This window comes from Pseudochaenichthys georgianus, chromosome 1, assembly GCF_902827115.2.
Source record: "Pseudochaenichthys georgianus chromosome 1, fPseGeo1.2, whole genome shotgun sequence".
NCBI classification, from domain to species: domain Eukaryota; kingdom Metazoa; phylum Chordata; class Actinopteri; order Perciformes; family Channichthyidae; genus Pseudochaenichthys; species Pseudochaenichthys georgianus.
Genome location: NC_047503.1, coordinates 3792956 through 3809300, shown reverse-complemented (window position 1 = coordinate 3809300; position 16345 = coordinate 3792956). Strand labels below are relative to the sequence as shown.

Sequence of the window (16345 nt, the reverse complement as noted above, 5' to 3'; positions counted from 1 at the left end):
ACGATCACAGCCGAATTTGAACATTTCCTTTATCGTGTGTCCATCGGGTGTCAATTTCGGGACAGTGTGACAGGGCCTTTAGGGACGCGCGGAGATTTGAAAAGTGGACCAGTAATCCCTCAAAATCTCCATCAATATTCAGTTGCCAGTTACTTTTGGCATTAGGGCAGGGATATCTTTCAAGGTTTGACATAATGAATTGTGCTACTTTTAAAGCAAGCAACGATGTTTTCAAATCTGTAATCAAAAAGCTCCTCAAAAACACTATAGAAGCAGTTCCTGCCGTTGTTACGTTAGTTCAAACAGTAACAACGGACTACTTTTCTTAGCGGATGCATGTCAATTTAAATCAATACATAAAACTATTTTTTAAATCAATAAAATCTTTTTCTAAATCCATAAAAGCATTTCAATTATTATTGGGAGTCATGTCGTTACTTTGTTGAGAATGTGGCCATGTGTAATAAGCGGGATAATGTCCACATTGCACATTGCATAATGTGCCTTCATGCCGATCTAGATCCCTCCGCAAAAACAAAACAAAAAACGGCTCGTTCGCGGGCGAGAGCCGGCTCCCGTCGTTCACTATAGGAAACGCCCCTATAGGATCCGCCTCCTTGCTGCGGTCTGCAGCCAGACTCTATTGGCTGTGTGGACGGGCCGTTACAGTAATATATTACTTTTTGCTGTAACGAAGCAATGTAACGCATTACTAAGGAAATGTGGGTAATATATTACCCGTTACAATGCTCAGTAACGCAGTTACAACAAATTTTAACCCGGAATTAAATGGTGTTTTGTTTTTTAAGAATAGCGAGACATTCCGACACCAGACACATTGTGCGGGTAGATTAGTAAACCTGGTGTTTACTCTTCAGACTTCGCGTCGGGATCTTCGGATTATGCACCCTCTATTCAAAAAAGAGAACGGAGCGAAAAATACTAACAACAAATTGTGTCAGGTGCGCGTGACCTGCTCCGCTGCGCGTGCATCATTTCAAAAGTGCTTCCACAGCAGTGACCAGGGTTGGGTTGTAACGGAATACATGTAACGGCGTTACGTAATCAGAATACAAAAATCAAGTAACTGTATTCAGCTCGCGTTACATTTGAAAAACGAGTAATCTGATTACAGTTACTTTCGTAAACCTGAAGTGAATACATTTTGGATTACTTATTGGAATTATTGGTGGAAAGATTTCCTCTCAACATGTAATATTCATTACTAGTAGGTACAGCCGATTCGAATCATCAGAGCCGCCGCAGATGGACCAAAAAAGCGTTTGAAAAAATCGCGGGTCCGCTCGCTCAGTGAAACAATAACAACGAAACATGGAGGAACAAAAGTCTGCGTTTAAATCGCGTGTGTGTGTGTGTGTGTGTGTGTGTGTGTGTGTGTGTGTGTGTGTGTGTGTGTGTGTGTGTGTGTGTATAGGTGTGTGTGGTTAAAACACATCAGCCTGCGGTCGCTCTTTAGCCTTACTAATGATTATTTCTGAAGGTATACACAGTGAAGGCGGTGCGTGAAAGGCACTGCGCGGCACGCTCCTCTTCTCAGCGGCTGAGTTAACCCTCCCGCTGCTTCCTGTTCCTGGCGCTGCAGAGATTTCATGAAGTGAAGGAGGTTTTCCTTCTATAAAACAGCTGTGGGCAGCAGATACTGTGAGTGTCACGGACATGAATTCATAGATCAAGGCAGACTGGTGCACACACTCTCCTGTTTTGCCAATCCGGTGCTTAAACAAATATAGCTCTACACCCCTGGCCGAAATGTCCTTAAAATGAAGTCCGAGTTCGACATTTTAATTAATGTCCTGCCAACAGAAGGCGACACGCCCGTTCTAAGCCGTGTCCTTCACTCCTAACATCCCAAGCTGCATCCCCAACAAGTGTATTATGTTGTTACATCGTTTCAGATGTGATGTTTCAGTGTGCTCTTGATACGCCATTAAAACGATAAAAACACGTTCAGTTTCCTTTGGCTTTTTGTGTCTCCTGTTCACCAAAACATACCCATCTGTGATGGAAAAATAAAGTAATCCAAAAGTAATCTAAAAGTAATCTGATTACGTTACTTTTTTAAGACACGTAACTGTAACTGTATTCGGATTACTTTCAGAGCCATGTAATCAGTAATCAGTAACTGATTACATTTACAAAGTAACCCTCCCAACCCTGGCAGTGACACACATCTGTGGATAATCATTTATACGAACATGGTTAAAGCAACCATCACTAAACGCCAGCAACACTGCATCTGCAGACCGTAGCAACAGGTCAGATGGGGACATGACGTTACCCTCCGTTGTGGACACTAGCTTACTCCCGCCTGACTCGCCTGGCTCGCCCCCGGAGCAGCAGTCTTCGTCGCCTGAAACTACGCCGCCCCTCTGCGGCCCGCAGGTGCCAGGAAACCACGTTAAAACAGAGCCTGCCCAGGTGTATCTAAACAAGTACCCGCCTGTACAGTGGGGTTAGGTGGTCATTTTGCAGCTCGTGGTATACAAATAGACAATGGCTAGAATATTCATGTGAAAATAGTGCCATATTCTGCCATGCCTGTAGAAATGTTGGGTCAAACATAATGCATACAATAGCACAGATGCCTTCACCACGAATGGCTACACAAAGATCTCATATCCCAAGCCAACACATCCTCACGTCAACATAGGCCGAGCTGGGAGTGAGGATGTGTTGCCCAAGCTTATCAACAAGCTAATGTTGCAGCTGAAATGTTCTCCAGGTCACAAAGTCAACCTCACATGATGATGATGACCGGTTTTCAAGGACAGTAAATGTTCTCTTCCCAGAGTATATGATGGGAGCAAAGTGATGATTTAGTTCATGGTTTTAATAATACTTTTGCTTTTCAATGTTTGCCATTTCAAACCATGAGCTGGATCAAATAATATGTGCCTTGATTTACAAAATGTTCTCATTTGTTTTATCAGTAGGCTACAGTTTTGAAGCTTTTGTGCTTTTCTTCGCCACAGTCCACTTTGGACTATATGAAATATTTCAGGATTGCACTTTTAACTCACTTGAAATGTTCTCACTTGCTTGGTTTCAAAACATAACAAAGGCCATCATCTGTTCATTGGGGACCATCAATGCTATTTTTCATTGCTGTTGCCGGCCACTATTGCTCATGTAAATCTGCTACTGCTGCCCCCCTGTAACCTCAGAGGCACCCTGAGTCATGTTGTTCTGGAACCGGGCCTGTACACGGCCATATACTGAACACACTACAGAGCCCATTCCGTGTCCTGTTAGTGTTTACTTCCTCTCTTCTTCTGGTGATTTATCTGACGTCCAGCGCTCCGTCTTTTAACCTCTTTCCCTTTCTCTTTCTTGATCCTCCTTAGCAACCTTCATTATAGTCCTTGACAGTGGTCTGTACTGCTGGATTAACAACGTGTCACATGTTAAGAATTTACAATCAGAATCGAGTATTCAACTAAGCCGTGTAATAAAAGTTGTTAGTAGCCTTAAGGGCCTACACAGTTGTTATGCTATGCAACCCTGTCTCCTAAAAATTACGTTCCCACAGAACTAAACTGCATTCTCAATTACGTTTAGCTAGAAACGTATTTTCTCCCACGTTACGTTAGTTATGAACGTATCTCAAATACGTTTATTTTCTACATATCTTCTAGAAGCATATTTTCTTCCACGTTACGTTAGTTATGAATGTAACTTAAATACGTTTATTTTCTACATATCTTTGCCATTTATTGTCTTGCTTATAATGATGATAATTAGTTATTTATAAATATCATTTTAGAGCACACCTTTGAAATCGACAATCGGGCTCGATATATGGTTAAATTAAAATCAGTAGGCGAGGCTGTAATTTCAATCAATCAATCAATCAATCAATCAATCAATCAATCAATCAATCAATGTTTATTTATATAGCCCAATATCACAAATGTTACATTTGTCTCAGTGGTCTTCACAGTGTGTACAGAATATCAGTATGACAATACGACACCCTCTGTCCTTAGACCCTCACATCGTACAAGGAAAAACTTCCAAAAAAAACCCAGTTTAAAGGGAAAAATGGGAGAAACCTCAGGGAGAGCAACAGAGGAGGGATCCCTCTCCCAGGACGGACAGACGTGCAATAGATGCCGTGTGTAAATTGAAAAGATAATACATTTGCAACATAGGTAGTCCAAATGTTTGGAAATGCATGTGTGTATATTAGGAAGATGAATCCACGAGGATATCCATCCAGGACCTATGATCCAGGACCACAGCCACGACTCAAGATCCAGCGCTCGCGATCCAGGACACAGGACCGCAGGATCATCCATGACTCCGGATCCCAGCGTATATAGACACCAAAAAGAAAGACATTTGGGGAAGCTGGATTAATCGGAACATGAGTGTACACGGGTATAGACAGAGAGAAGGAAGAAGTAAGATGTCCCCCGACAAACTAAGCCTATATCAGCAAAACTAGGGGCTGAATCTAATCAGCCCTAACTATAAGCTTTATCAAAAAGGAAGGTCTTAAGCGCACTCTTAAAAACGGATAGGGTGTCTGCCGCCCGAACACAAACTGGAAGCTGATTCCACAAATGTGGAGCTTGATAAGAAAAGGCTCTGGCTCCCATTGTACTTTTAAAGATTCTAGGAACAACCAACAACCCTGCATTCTTGGAACGCAATGCCCTAGTAGGACAGTAGGGTATAATGAGTTCTTTAAGGTAAGATGGCGCCTGCCCATTAAGAACTTTGTAGGCGAGAAGAAGAATTTTAAATTATATCCTGTGTTCTATAGGGAGCCAGTGTAAGGCAGCCAGAACAGGAGTAATGTGGTCCCTTTTCCTAACTCTGGTTAGTACACGAGCCGCAGCATTTTGAATCAGCTGAAGCGACTTGATTGACTTCTTGGTACTCCCTGATAATAAAGAGTTACAATAATCCAGCCTAGAAGTAACAAATGCATGGACTAGTTTCTCTGCATCGTTTTGAGGCAAGATATGCCTGATATGCCTGATCAATTTCGCCAGCTGTTACTCTCATGTGCGAGGCAGAACATAATAGTTTGATCATGCCAAGAAGCTGCTGTGTCGTTTATTGCACCTCAAACATTAAAACAAATCCAGAGTTACGTGTTTCTGTACTTCCTCTAAGAAGAAAGGACAGTAACGGCCCCTACACACGGCGGCGTGCGTTGCCGCTTCAACGCTTCTGCCCATTCACTTTGAATGGGGTGACGTCACGATTCGCCGAACTGCATTCTGGTAGTAAAGCGTAGCTTCTCTCGAGGTGCTCGCTGCAAAAGTAGAGCAATGTTCTACTTTTGCCGCCTCGACGGAGGCGTCAGCCAATCAAATCCCTCGTATGTAAATCTGACAGTACAAGCAGTAGCCAATCAAACCGGGTGTATGTTGGGAGAGCCAGACCGCAGTTATTTCCCATATGTCAACAAAAGGAGGAGAAAATGATCGTGGCGGTAGGGAACATACAGGGATACAAACCGGAGGAGCCAGGCATGGGGGGAGGTGTCAGAGACAGTGGGGGAAACTGGTAGGTTTTCGCTTGTTTGGGGAGTTTATATCCAGTGTACTTCGTTTGAATGGACAGCTAGCAAGCATAGACAGTATATTTAGCCAGCATGGATGTAGCATGAATGCTTTGCTTTGTATGTCCGGGGCGGGACATTCATGTGGTTGGTTGTTGGTCGGGCTGCTCGCGTTGATTCCCCAAGCTCAAGACACACCCACCGCCAAGCGGCAACGCACGCCGCCGTGTGTAGGGGCCGTAACAGAAGAGCTCTGTGGCTTCAGGCTTGATCGCCGTTCAAATGACAGCGCTGGTTTCCCCAAAAGTGGGCGGGGCTGTAAAGTGAAGTAGATTTACTCTCATCTATTATTCAAAACCATTCTATTTATTCTAACGTAAATTACATGCCAGTGTTTTATCTTTTATTTATTTGTTTTTATTTTAAATCGTATAATGTCGGACTTTTTTTCCGTCTGTGAGGAAAAGAAATGGGGCTCAGAGCCTCACAATTATCCTTGTTTTTATTTATTCATTTAATTCTATAATCTTGGGCTTTTTAGCCGTAAATAAAGTCACCGGAAACAGACGGGACATTTTGAGCGATACACACCACAAACCCACTAAACTGATTACCCAAGATCCTCAGCTTGAAGCTTGTTGATTGGATGTTTTAGCCGCAATGCACGATGGGATATGGTGTTGATATGATATGGAGATATGATATCCGACAACGAAAAATAAAATAATACCTAATTCAGAGTGTGCTTGCTTTTCTCTTTGGAAGTCATCACATAACGGCATTGTAATACACGGTTCGGCTGCATTACATATTACACATCTGCCGTAATTCTTTATTTATAGAGAGAGACAAACAGGAGAACTGCTGCCAAAACTGAATACTTGACGTGGATCATAAATATATCAACAATTAAACAACATCTTCAATTTCTTTTCACAAAATACGTCTCCTTGCAGTATCAATAGTAATTCGGCTGACTTTTATATTTGATCCAATTGGTATATAGGTTATATTTACACCATAACGGTGCACAGCTGATCGAAAAGGACTTTTCTTTGAATATAAGAATCTAAATACTGAGTTGAGAGAATAGTCAGGGGATTTGGGTGATGGGAGACACATCTATGGAATCACAATTTCAATAGCTTACTATTAAATGACGGATAGCCTATGCCTTTCTGTCTGTGATGTTTTACAAATCAGATATTAATGTGTAGAAGTAAAACAAGAGAAATAGTATAGCAATATCCTGTAAAATTATGTAAAAACATGAATAAAACTACACATCTTCAGATGTTATACATAAGTGTCTACACTAATAATACAAAGTTATTATTAGTATGCTGTGTGTACCTTGTGTGCACCGCCTAGTGGTTAAAGCATGTTATTGAATTATTTTTGTTGAATAATCTTATTTGATCAAAACAATATTAAGAGTACATACTTTCATAGGGGGAAAGTAGAAGGTCAATGATAGAAATATAGAATATAAAAAGTCAAGAAGATACTAAGTGATCTCTACAATAAAACAGTTTAGTGCTGGATGTACACAGATATTAATAGGAGGATGTGCAAAACAGAAAAAACGAATTAACCTTTATTAACACATTAAAAAATACTTTAGGTTAAGGTCTTCTTTTAAACAAGAAAAAAGCTCTGGGGGTATCTATCTACAGATGAATATTAAGCCTGACAAAGTACTTAACGTCTAAAATATTGCTTTCCTGCAATGTTAACTATGTTGAAACACTTATTTTAAATGATATTATACACATTAATTATACTCTTATGTATGTAGATAGAATAAGAAATGTGCAGAATATGACAGTTTAATGGTGGAGGTATACAGTACACACATATTGATAGATGTCTGTTGAGGAACCTGCGACCCAAGTTGTGTATAAGATCAATACACCTTAGAAAACCTTAAAATCTTGAAAGGGATATGCAAAATAGCCATTATACAGTTTTTAATTAACTATTAGTATAGAATAACGAGTAATGAATATACTTTATAAAGATCTGCAGATAAATGTTTAGTCTTCTCAAGCACCAACTATCAAATATCTCTCCTGATTGTTGGCACTTGACAATCACCTTCCCTGAATTGTATTCAGGTGTAACTAAAGTCTGCTTTAAGGGTTGTTTATATTCCACATCATTAATCAGAATCTGCAAAGTAACTAAACAAAATGTAGTGGAGTAAAAATACCAGGTTAACCTCTGAATTGTAGTGGAGTAGAATTACAAAGTAACAATGAGCTGTCGTGTGGGTATATATTAATGCTGCCCATTATGGATACAAGCGATTTTCACCCATTTAGTAATTACATGTTTTAAATGTGTACACACCAATGTGTTTCCTATCGCCTAAACCTCCAGGGCTGTACACAGTTTAATACTGTCAACTTCTACATTTGGGAAAAACGTCTTTTAAAACTACAATTCCCAGTAGAGACGTGCCATAGAGAACATGTTGCGAAACACAATAGCCAGCATGTGTAGTTCTGGTGGGGCGTTCGAGTCCAGTTTTGAATAGTCTGCCGTGGTTTCGTTCCATTTCAAAGAGCTTGACGCTCGGCGTAACCTCGGCGCAACATCACGGGGTTTGTCAACGGGACTGTAGTCCCAAACGATAGCTGGGGATTATGGGTAGTGTAGTGTCTTGGGCCATCCTAAATCTCGAAATGTCCCGTCTGTTTCTGGTGACTTTATTTACGGCTAAAAAGCATGCTAAAATGCCCAAGATTATAGAATTAAACGAATAAATAAAAACAAGGATAATTGTGTGCTATTGTTGAGTAAATAACAGTGTGTTATTTAGAAAAGAATAACAAATTAGAAGGAAGAGATTTTAAAAAATACAGATTTCAGTATTTTGAATCTCTAAACCCCATTTATTTTCCTCAAAGACGAGAAAAAAAGTCCGACATTATACGATTTAAAATAAAAACAAATAAATAAAAGATAAAACACTGGCATGTAATTTACGTTAGAATAAATAGAATGGTTTTGAATAATAGATGAGAGTAAATCTACTTCACTTTACAGCCCCGCCCACTTTTGGGGAAACCAGCGCTGTCATTTGAACGGCGATCAAGCCTGAAGTCACAGAGCTCTTCTGTTACTGTCCTTTCTTCTTAGAGGAAGTACAGAAACACGTAACTCTGGATTTGTTTTAATGTTTGAGGTGCAATAAACGACACAGCAGCTTCTTGGCATGATCAAACTATTATGTTCTGCCTCGCACATGAGAGTAACAGCTGGCGAAATTACAGCCTTGCCTACTGATTTTAATTTAACCATATATCGAGCCCGATTGTCGATTTCAAAGGTGTGCTCTAAAATGATATTTATAAATGACTATTATCATCATTATAAGCAAGACAATAAATGGCAAAGATATGTAGAAAATAAACGTATTTCAGATACGTTCATAAGGAACGTAACCTGGGAGAAAACATGTTTCTAGAAGATATGTAGAAAATAAACGTATTTGAGATACGTTCATAACAAACGTAACGTGGGAGTAAATACGTTTTTAGCTAAACGTAATTGAGAATGCAGTTTAGTTCTGTGGGAACGTAATTTTTAGGAGACAGGGTTGTGCTATACCACATTGCCCTTCACTGGATGTATAATGAGCTGCACTAAAGTACATTTCAGCATTTAAAACACCTAGCCATTCTTTTGCAGTTATTTTGGTGAAAGTAACTCAAAAGTAACTAAAAAGTAGTGTAACTCATTACATTTCAGAGACAGTAAGATTTTAATGTAACGTATTACTTTCAAAAGAGAGTAATATGTAATATTACATTTTGGAAGTAAATTGCCCAACACTGCACATTTGTTGACTGAGTAAGAAGTGAGAAAGAGTGATGTACTGTAACGTTAATCTTATAGCTAGTAAACATGGAGTAACCAAGGCAAGGCAAGTTTATGGATATAGCACCTTTCAACACAAGGCAATTCAAGGTGCTTTACAAAAATAAAAGACATTCAGATAAAGGCATTTAAAAACAGTAAAAGATAATAAAAGAAACATTAAAACAAAAAACACATGAATAAAAGTACATGAATAAAAAGTTACAGTGCAGTTTAAGATATGAATAGTTCACACAGAAGTTCCACTTTACTGATGAACACAACAGCTCAGTTTCAATTAAAAGCAGCGACAAAAAGATAAACCACACTAAGTCAATACCCTTATATGTTAGTATGTATACAGAACATGACTAAAAATTATTCTAAGATGTAACGTTAACCCTTCATACCTCAGTATACTTTTAAGACACTAAAATAACGTATTCCAATTTTTGTTTTGTTTTCGCATGTGGAATTATACCGGCTCTCGTTTCAGTACACATAACAACGGAACCATAGCAACGGAACTGACAGGCAACGGAACTTACAGGCAACACTCTGAAACGTGACTCTTACACTCTTTACGTCACAAACAAGATGGTGGATGAGAATAGATCTATAAAACGATAAGCAATGCGCCAGAATCAAGTTGAGATTATCCGCATCCTTTAAAACTCTACGCACATTCGTTTCACCGAAATAAGTAAATGACTGTATTTGAGTGAGTTAAGGCATTAGTTTGCTTCATTAAAGGGTGTTAATGAATAAGTGGTGCTCCGCTTAGTGGTCAATTCTCCACCTATCAGGGGAATGTGGGCTTGGGCCACGGCCGGCCATTGCCGCTCGAAAGCGCTGGAGACGCTGTAGTACATATGCCAGGCCTGTAAGTGGCGCTGTAGTCTGCCACAAAAGCAGCGAAGAAGACTTCCCGCGCATGGTTGCCATGGTTGCCCTTCTGTTTATTCTCCGCTGTGGCTCTTTTTCTCCCTCCCCGAGGCAAGCGTTTGCTTCTGCTGCTGTAATTCAATGCAATCCCTCCCTCGCTGTAATTCCCTCCGGTAGTCCACCAGCAGATGACAAACACCCACCTCTCCGCCTCTTCCAAGGAACGAGGGGACCGTGCGGCAGAGTTTCAGTTCGATTTTTTCAAAATTAGAAAAGTGCCGGTCAAAGGTCTTCTTTGTTATTTATTGAGCTTTAAAATAAATTAATAATGACTCTATAATCATATAAGAATAAAACACGGAGGACGGAGATCTCTTTTCCTCCCCTCTTCTCCCCGCTGCAGCCCAGCAGCTGATCTCAAAGCACGCTCCCCTCTCCTGCAGGGGGGCGTGGTGCAGCTCACAGAATCAGCCCCCTGCAAAAACAGGGCTGGAAAGAGCAAATAGAGCGAAATGAGGCATGGCTAAAATGCAGGATCTGTTTGGTATTTTGAAAAAAAACAATTTATATACTTTATATAGGTATGGCCCTACAATATATTGTTCAAATATAGCATGATATGTACCCTTTAAGGTATTATTAAGGTAGGGTTAATGTTGCTCTCAAAGTGCACCAGATTGATGCTTTTATCTTCAATATTTAAAAAAAAAAAAATCTTCCTGGGGGAGCATGCCCCCGGACCCCCCTAGAGGAGGCGACGAACCCCCTAAAGGATGTTCGGTCCACCCCCCACTAGCGTAAATGTTAAATGTCTCAATATCTCTATCTGCAGCTTTTCTTATGAGACATTTTTCCACGGGGCAACAACAGTTTCAAAAAAACTATTTCCCTCAAAGAGAAAACCAAACATGCCCTGTTGTCGCAAAAGAAAAAGGGCAGAAGGAAACATCCATGTAAACTCAGTGTGCTGCTCTGTGATGCTAGTTAAGCAGATACTTGGCATCTCATCTTGGGTGCAGGTTCATCAATGTTTGGGCTCAGGCTCTGAGCTGAGGAGACCCTCAGGATGGAGTGAAGGTGTGCGTGCAATATACCGGCAGGCCAGATCTAATAGGAATTAAAAATTATCCTGCGGGTCGAAATGAAATCCACCAGGGGCCTGATTTGGCCCCCGAGCCTTGAGTTTGACACATGTGACTTAGGTAATGAATAACAGAAAATACCAGGTTCTTTGCAAAGAAGGTAAGAGAAAATAAATATGTTACGTAAAAGTGATGAGTCAAAAATATTGTTGCAAATTGTTAACCTACACCCTAATAATTAGTCCCCATTGCGCAATATATGTCAAGAAAAAGCCTAAAAATAACACCAATACATTATGAATAGATATCATACTGTGTTAGCCCCTTCAAACCCGCTGCAGCGCCCTCTACAGGTCAGGCTGAATGCTTATATATAGAGCCTATAATCAGTGAAGTGATCACAGCTGCTGAGGAGACAGTCAGGACGCTAGTTTGTTAGTTTGTTGAAACTGTGTTGCACTATGTGGCGTCTGGTCTTCATCTGCATGCTTTCAGGTAAGCATGTAAGCATTCAAAAGTACAAATTGTGCCTAATAATAATAATAATGATTATTCACTCTTTCTTTTCATGCAGTCGTTGGTGGTGTCCCTATAAATGCAACACTGGAGGATACCAGTCATGCAACAGGTTGGTGTTCAATTGATTATTGTTTTTTTAAAGCATTTGATCAAATATAGAAATTATTAACGAGGAATTCCTTGTTTTTGTAGACAATGGTACTACGATGTCAGATGTGCAAAAACAAGGTACACTGTAATGTTATACAAACTGAACATTCTGTTTTTATCTCTATTTATTTTTAAACTATGTTTCCCTCAATATTTAATGTACAGGTAGTGTCATTCCCTTAAATGGCACCCAGAATATGACTCGTCCTGCAACAGGTACGTGTATCAGATATTGAATTGAATGCCGTGTTTTAAAATGATTTGATTTAACCCTCAGATTTCTCTAGGTGTGTTGGTTTCAATGCTAGAGCCACAGCGGTCCAGCTCAGAAACTCTAGAAGGTAAACTTTGAATACATGTGTAAAACAAATCTAGTATTTCATAGATGCAATGTACAGTGACTCGTTTGATCACGTCGTAGGGCTTGAAGATGACGCGATTGTCCAAGAGGGAGACATTTTGATCCCGGTAAGAAGGACAACTTTTATTTCCCACATTTCTTTAGGATGCAATGACATTCCTGGCCAACTGTTTTTATTATTGCAAAACAAAGAATAAAGACTCCTGAGCACCGAGGGGCGAGCCGGCACACTAAGGGACAGCATTGAAGGGGAAATTAATAAAACAAATGCATTAAACTACACATATTTAAACTAATACCAATTCTATCTTTGCCACTACTCCCCTCCCCGACTACTTCTTAGAATTATTAATAATGCCTATGAGTCAGGAAGACGTTAAAGGTGGGGTAGGTAATTCACTTCAGAAACACTTCTGAGCCGACCCGGCTAAAGTAACTGGATGGCCTGCCTGCCTGTCAGCCTGCACACACGTATCTCGTGCCCTCATTGGTCATGTGCGTGTTGGAGGAGGGGCTCTGTAAGGAAGTCTGAAGGGAGAGGGAGATTTTTTCCGGCTGCGTATTTTACCCATGGATGTATAAGACTAAAGACTTTACCTAAAACCCCACCTTTTAAGTTGTACAATTAATTCTGCAATTGTTGATGGAAATTGGGCTCAAAACTGGTAAATTAAGACGATGAACAACCATATTTATAAATCCATGGAAGTGTTGAAAGTGTGGCGATAAAACCGAACCGTTGTTGCTGTTAATATTTTCAGGAGGACAGGAATGCCGTGCAGAACCTGTGGTCGGACGCCGTCATGCCGTACACCATCAGTCAGGAACTCAGTGGGTGGATTCTTTATTAACCCGCTCTAATGTTTGACTCATGAGCAACAAGTGATTAGCAACTGTTATGTTTTAATTCCAACAGCTGATCGAGCGCTTGACATCCACGCTGCCTTCAAGATGATCTCAGACCTCACCTGCATTCGCTTCAGGCCTCACACCACAGAGCTGAACTACATCGAGTTCCGCTCTGGCAAAGGGTGAGCGATGTTACTATTCAACCCAACACTATTATTATTTCTCTCTTGTCTCGAGGTATTTTGATTGGTGTCTACACTCATAACTATCTAGTAGTAATATAACACTTGTGAACACCTTACATATATATTTTCTGTTCACATAAGGCAGCAAATGAAGGCAAACTCTTTTTGTTTTTTAAGTATTGGAAGTTAAAATACAAGTGTTGCTCTCGTATAAATAGCCTCGACTGAAGGTTATTTATTTGTATTTATTTCAGGGAGTTTCTCCAGTGGATATAGTTCCAATGATAACTGGGAACATAGATTTTCTTGGGGTGCAAATAACTCTCAGAAATAAGGTCCCATGGAGGTCCCCGGAAAGGGAGGCACTTCGCCTCTCTGTACTGCAGCAACACGTGGATACATTTGGTTTAAGAAGTTTCTTTCTGCATGGCTTTGTTCCCAGAAGTAGGAGAGTAGATGCCTTTTCTTGTCTCTGCAGCTGTGCGTCCTACGTTGGATGTGTAGGAGGAGCCCAGGTGCTGTACTCCGCCCCCTCGTGCTCTGTGGGTAATGTTTGCCATGAGATCATCCATGCTCTGGGTCTGCACCACGAACACAACCGCAGGGACCGCGACCAGTACATCTCTGTGGAGTGGAGCAACATCATGCCAGGTGAACGCCTCGCTGGGAGACATTATCCTGTATTAAGAAAACACAATGAATAGTGTTTCCATTTCGCATATTTTAAACTGCATATGTATTTTTGGGGCAATTCGATGTAGAAGTACATTGTAAGGTTTTAATGTTTTATTTTAGATGATATAAATCCTTAAAGGCACAGAAATAAAACATCAAATGGTGCTGTAGCTTAGGATGATTAGAACAAACCAACTCCATGTTCTGCAGAAATCAAGGTGTAATGAATAATTCCTGATTTAAAAAGGGAAACGAAACAACTTCGAGGTGAAACAAGGAGACACTCAGAACCTGCCGTATGACCTCAACTCCATCATGCACTACGGAGAGTAAGTCTGAACCATCCTCGTGTATTTCTTCCCCTGCATAACATTTAAAAAGAGAAACGAATAATAATACCAATACAGGATGAATGAATTCTAACTTGGGAAGAACTGTATGTGATAATCCTACACAACTATTTAGTAAATGATCTTTTGTTTCAGGTATTACTTCAGTCAAGATGGCAGGCCGACGGTGTTGTCGAAGAGTAGCGGGGTGCAGATAGGTCAAAGGTCACACCTCAGTGAGCTGGATGTACTGAGGCTGAACTCACTCTACCACTGTGGTAACGACTAACCAACTGCGCTACTGTCAACATATATTACAGACTCATGCATAATCCAAACTGAAGTACAGTTTTCAGTTCATGCAAAGTATTCAAACTCTACTCGGACATGAGGAGGGACGCGCTGAGCCACGCTGATGTTAACTGACATTAACCATGAGATTAATAAAGTTTTTGAAAATCCTACCCCGCTTGCTCTTTCCTTTTATTGAAAGCGTATACCTACAAGCCCTAATGCATATTGTTTATTTATTGTTATAATGGTTAGTATACCGCTCTGTGATCAGAAGTAACAATATGAAAGTATTTAATTTCTTCATCTTTGAAAGACACTGAAATAAAAACATCTTTCTTGTGAAAATCTTTTTCTTATTTTCAGAAAATGTGATCAATTCATCTAATTGAAAGCAAATTGGGGTCACTACTGGAAAGGCCACTTCATGTTTTTTCTTTTCCCCAAGTAAGTAATATCCAGAGCTAAAATGCCAACATTTGTTGTACCTTAAACAGTTCTAACCCTCGTTGGTATCGCCACAATATATTCAAATAAACAATGAAGTGCTAACAGTAGGCTCTGATTGTATCTGACCACCGTGTGTTGTAGGAGGAGCTAAAAGCACAGCCTGTGTGCTAGTGTACACTTAAGCCATTTGTTCACATGTTGGGCTCGCCTGGGCTTTTTTTGTAAAAATGCTGTTAAAACATGAACCTTGGTGACCATCGGGCTGGCCTGCATGGTCTGCCTACAAAACACATTTTATTTAAAATTAAAAAAAAAAGTATGCATGGCTGGATGCATAAAGGGGAGAGTGGGCCATTTGTTAGCTATGCTGTTCTCTAAGCAAGGAGAAATGACACAGTACAAATGAAAACACACACCTATAGTTCAGGATGTCTACTATCAATGATAATAATTAATATTTGATCAAGGGCAGTGAAAATATTACTTCTTAAAAAAGAAAAGTCTTGTGGCTCAATTTGCCCAGGTGTAGGGGTAAGTTGATCCAGGTCAGGGGGTGAATTGAACCACTGTTCAAACCTGGGCATACCTACAACAAATCTTAAAGGTAACTATAAACTATAAATAACAAACCAAATACAAGCTTAGTTTTTCAAAAAATTTAATATAAATTTCGATTGAATTGATTTTTTTTTAACATGTTAAAAGGAAAAGTAATCATACAAATGGTGATACAATTTCATACATCTTACCAATCAAACACAGAGTAAATTCAACTTTAAATGTAGCCCCCGTGGTTCACTTTACCCCATAGCCACAGCCGATATGCTGACATCTAGAAAATGTACTTGACAAGCAAAAAACGTTTTTTTGTAAAAATGTTTACTTACCAGACCACAATGAGCATCTCTCTTTCACAGGCAATGAGAAATGGGTGGAGCTTGCATAATTTCTAGTCACTGATTACAATTTAAGGCGTTGCCTGGTTACAGGGGTGGTTCAATTTACCCACTGGCTCCCCTACTAGATAATAATATCTCACTCCTAAAACATCTAAATCTTCTTCCAGCTTGGATAATTGTTCATAAAATACATCCATTGTTTGTTCTATAGCCTACGCTTCTTGAAATCCTAAAAACACTGTTTTCTAGAACGGATTACAAATCGCCTGA

General features: G+C 40.0%; 1 protein-coding gene across 2 annotated transcripts; it reads left to right on the top strand.

Annotated features, from left to right (window-relative positions):
* Positions 1-11754: 11754 nt before the first annotated feature.
* LOC117445366 (hatching enzyme 1.2-like) lies at positions 11755-14899 on the top strand. Of its 2 annotated transcripts, none has more exons than XM_034081026.2 (11): positions 11755-11862; positions 11942-11995; positions 12079-12114; positions 12202-12252; positions 12324-12377; positions 12458-12504; positions 13159-13228; positions 13314-13428; positions 13910-14082; positions 14354-14435; positions 14592-14899. In XM_034081026.2, the coding sequence occupies exons 1-11, from the start codon at positions 11829-11831 to the stop codon at positions 14722-14724; spliced, it is 849 nt and encodes a 282-aa protein (XP_033936917.1). In that variant the 5' UTR covers positions 11755-11828; the 3' UTR covers positions 14725-14899. The 2 variants fall into 2 exon arrangements, with proteins under 2 accessions (XP_033936917.1, XP_033937089.1); XM_034081198.2 differs by having other exon boundaries at positions 11782-11870.
* Positions 14900-16345: the final 1446 nt, after the last annotated feature.

Excerpts from the sequence above, each read along its gene's own strand:
- LOC117445366 (XM_034081026.2), top strand. The coding sequence starts at position 11,829 with ATGTGGCGTCTGGTCTTCATCTGCATGCTTTCAG. Across the intron at positions 12,378-12,457 it reads CAGCTCAGAAACTCTAGAAG|GGCTTGAAGATGACGCGATT; the intron begins GTAAACTTTGAA and ends ATCACGTCGTAG. Across the intron at positions 12,505-13,158 it reads AGGGAGACATTTTGATCCCG|GAGGACAGGAATGCCGTGCA; the intron begins GTAAGAAGGACA and ends TAATATTTTCAG.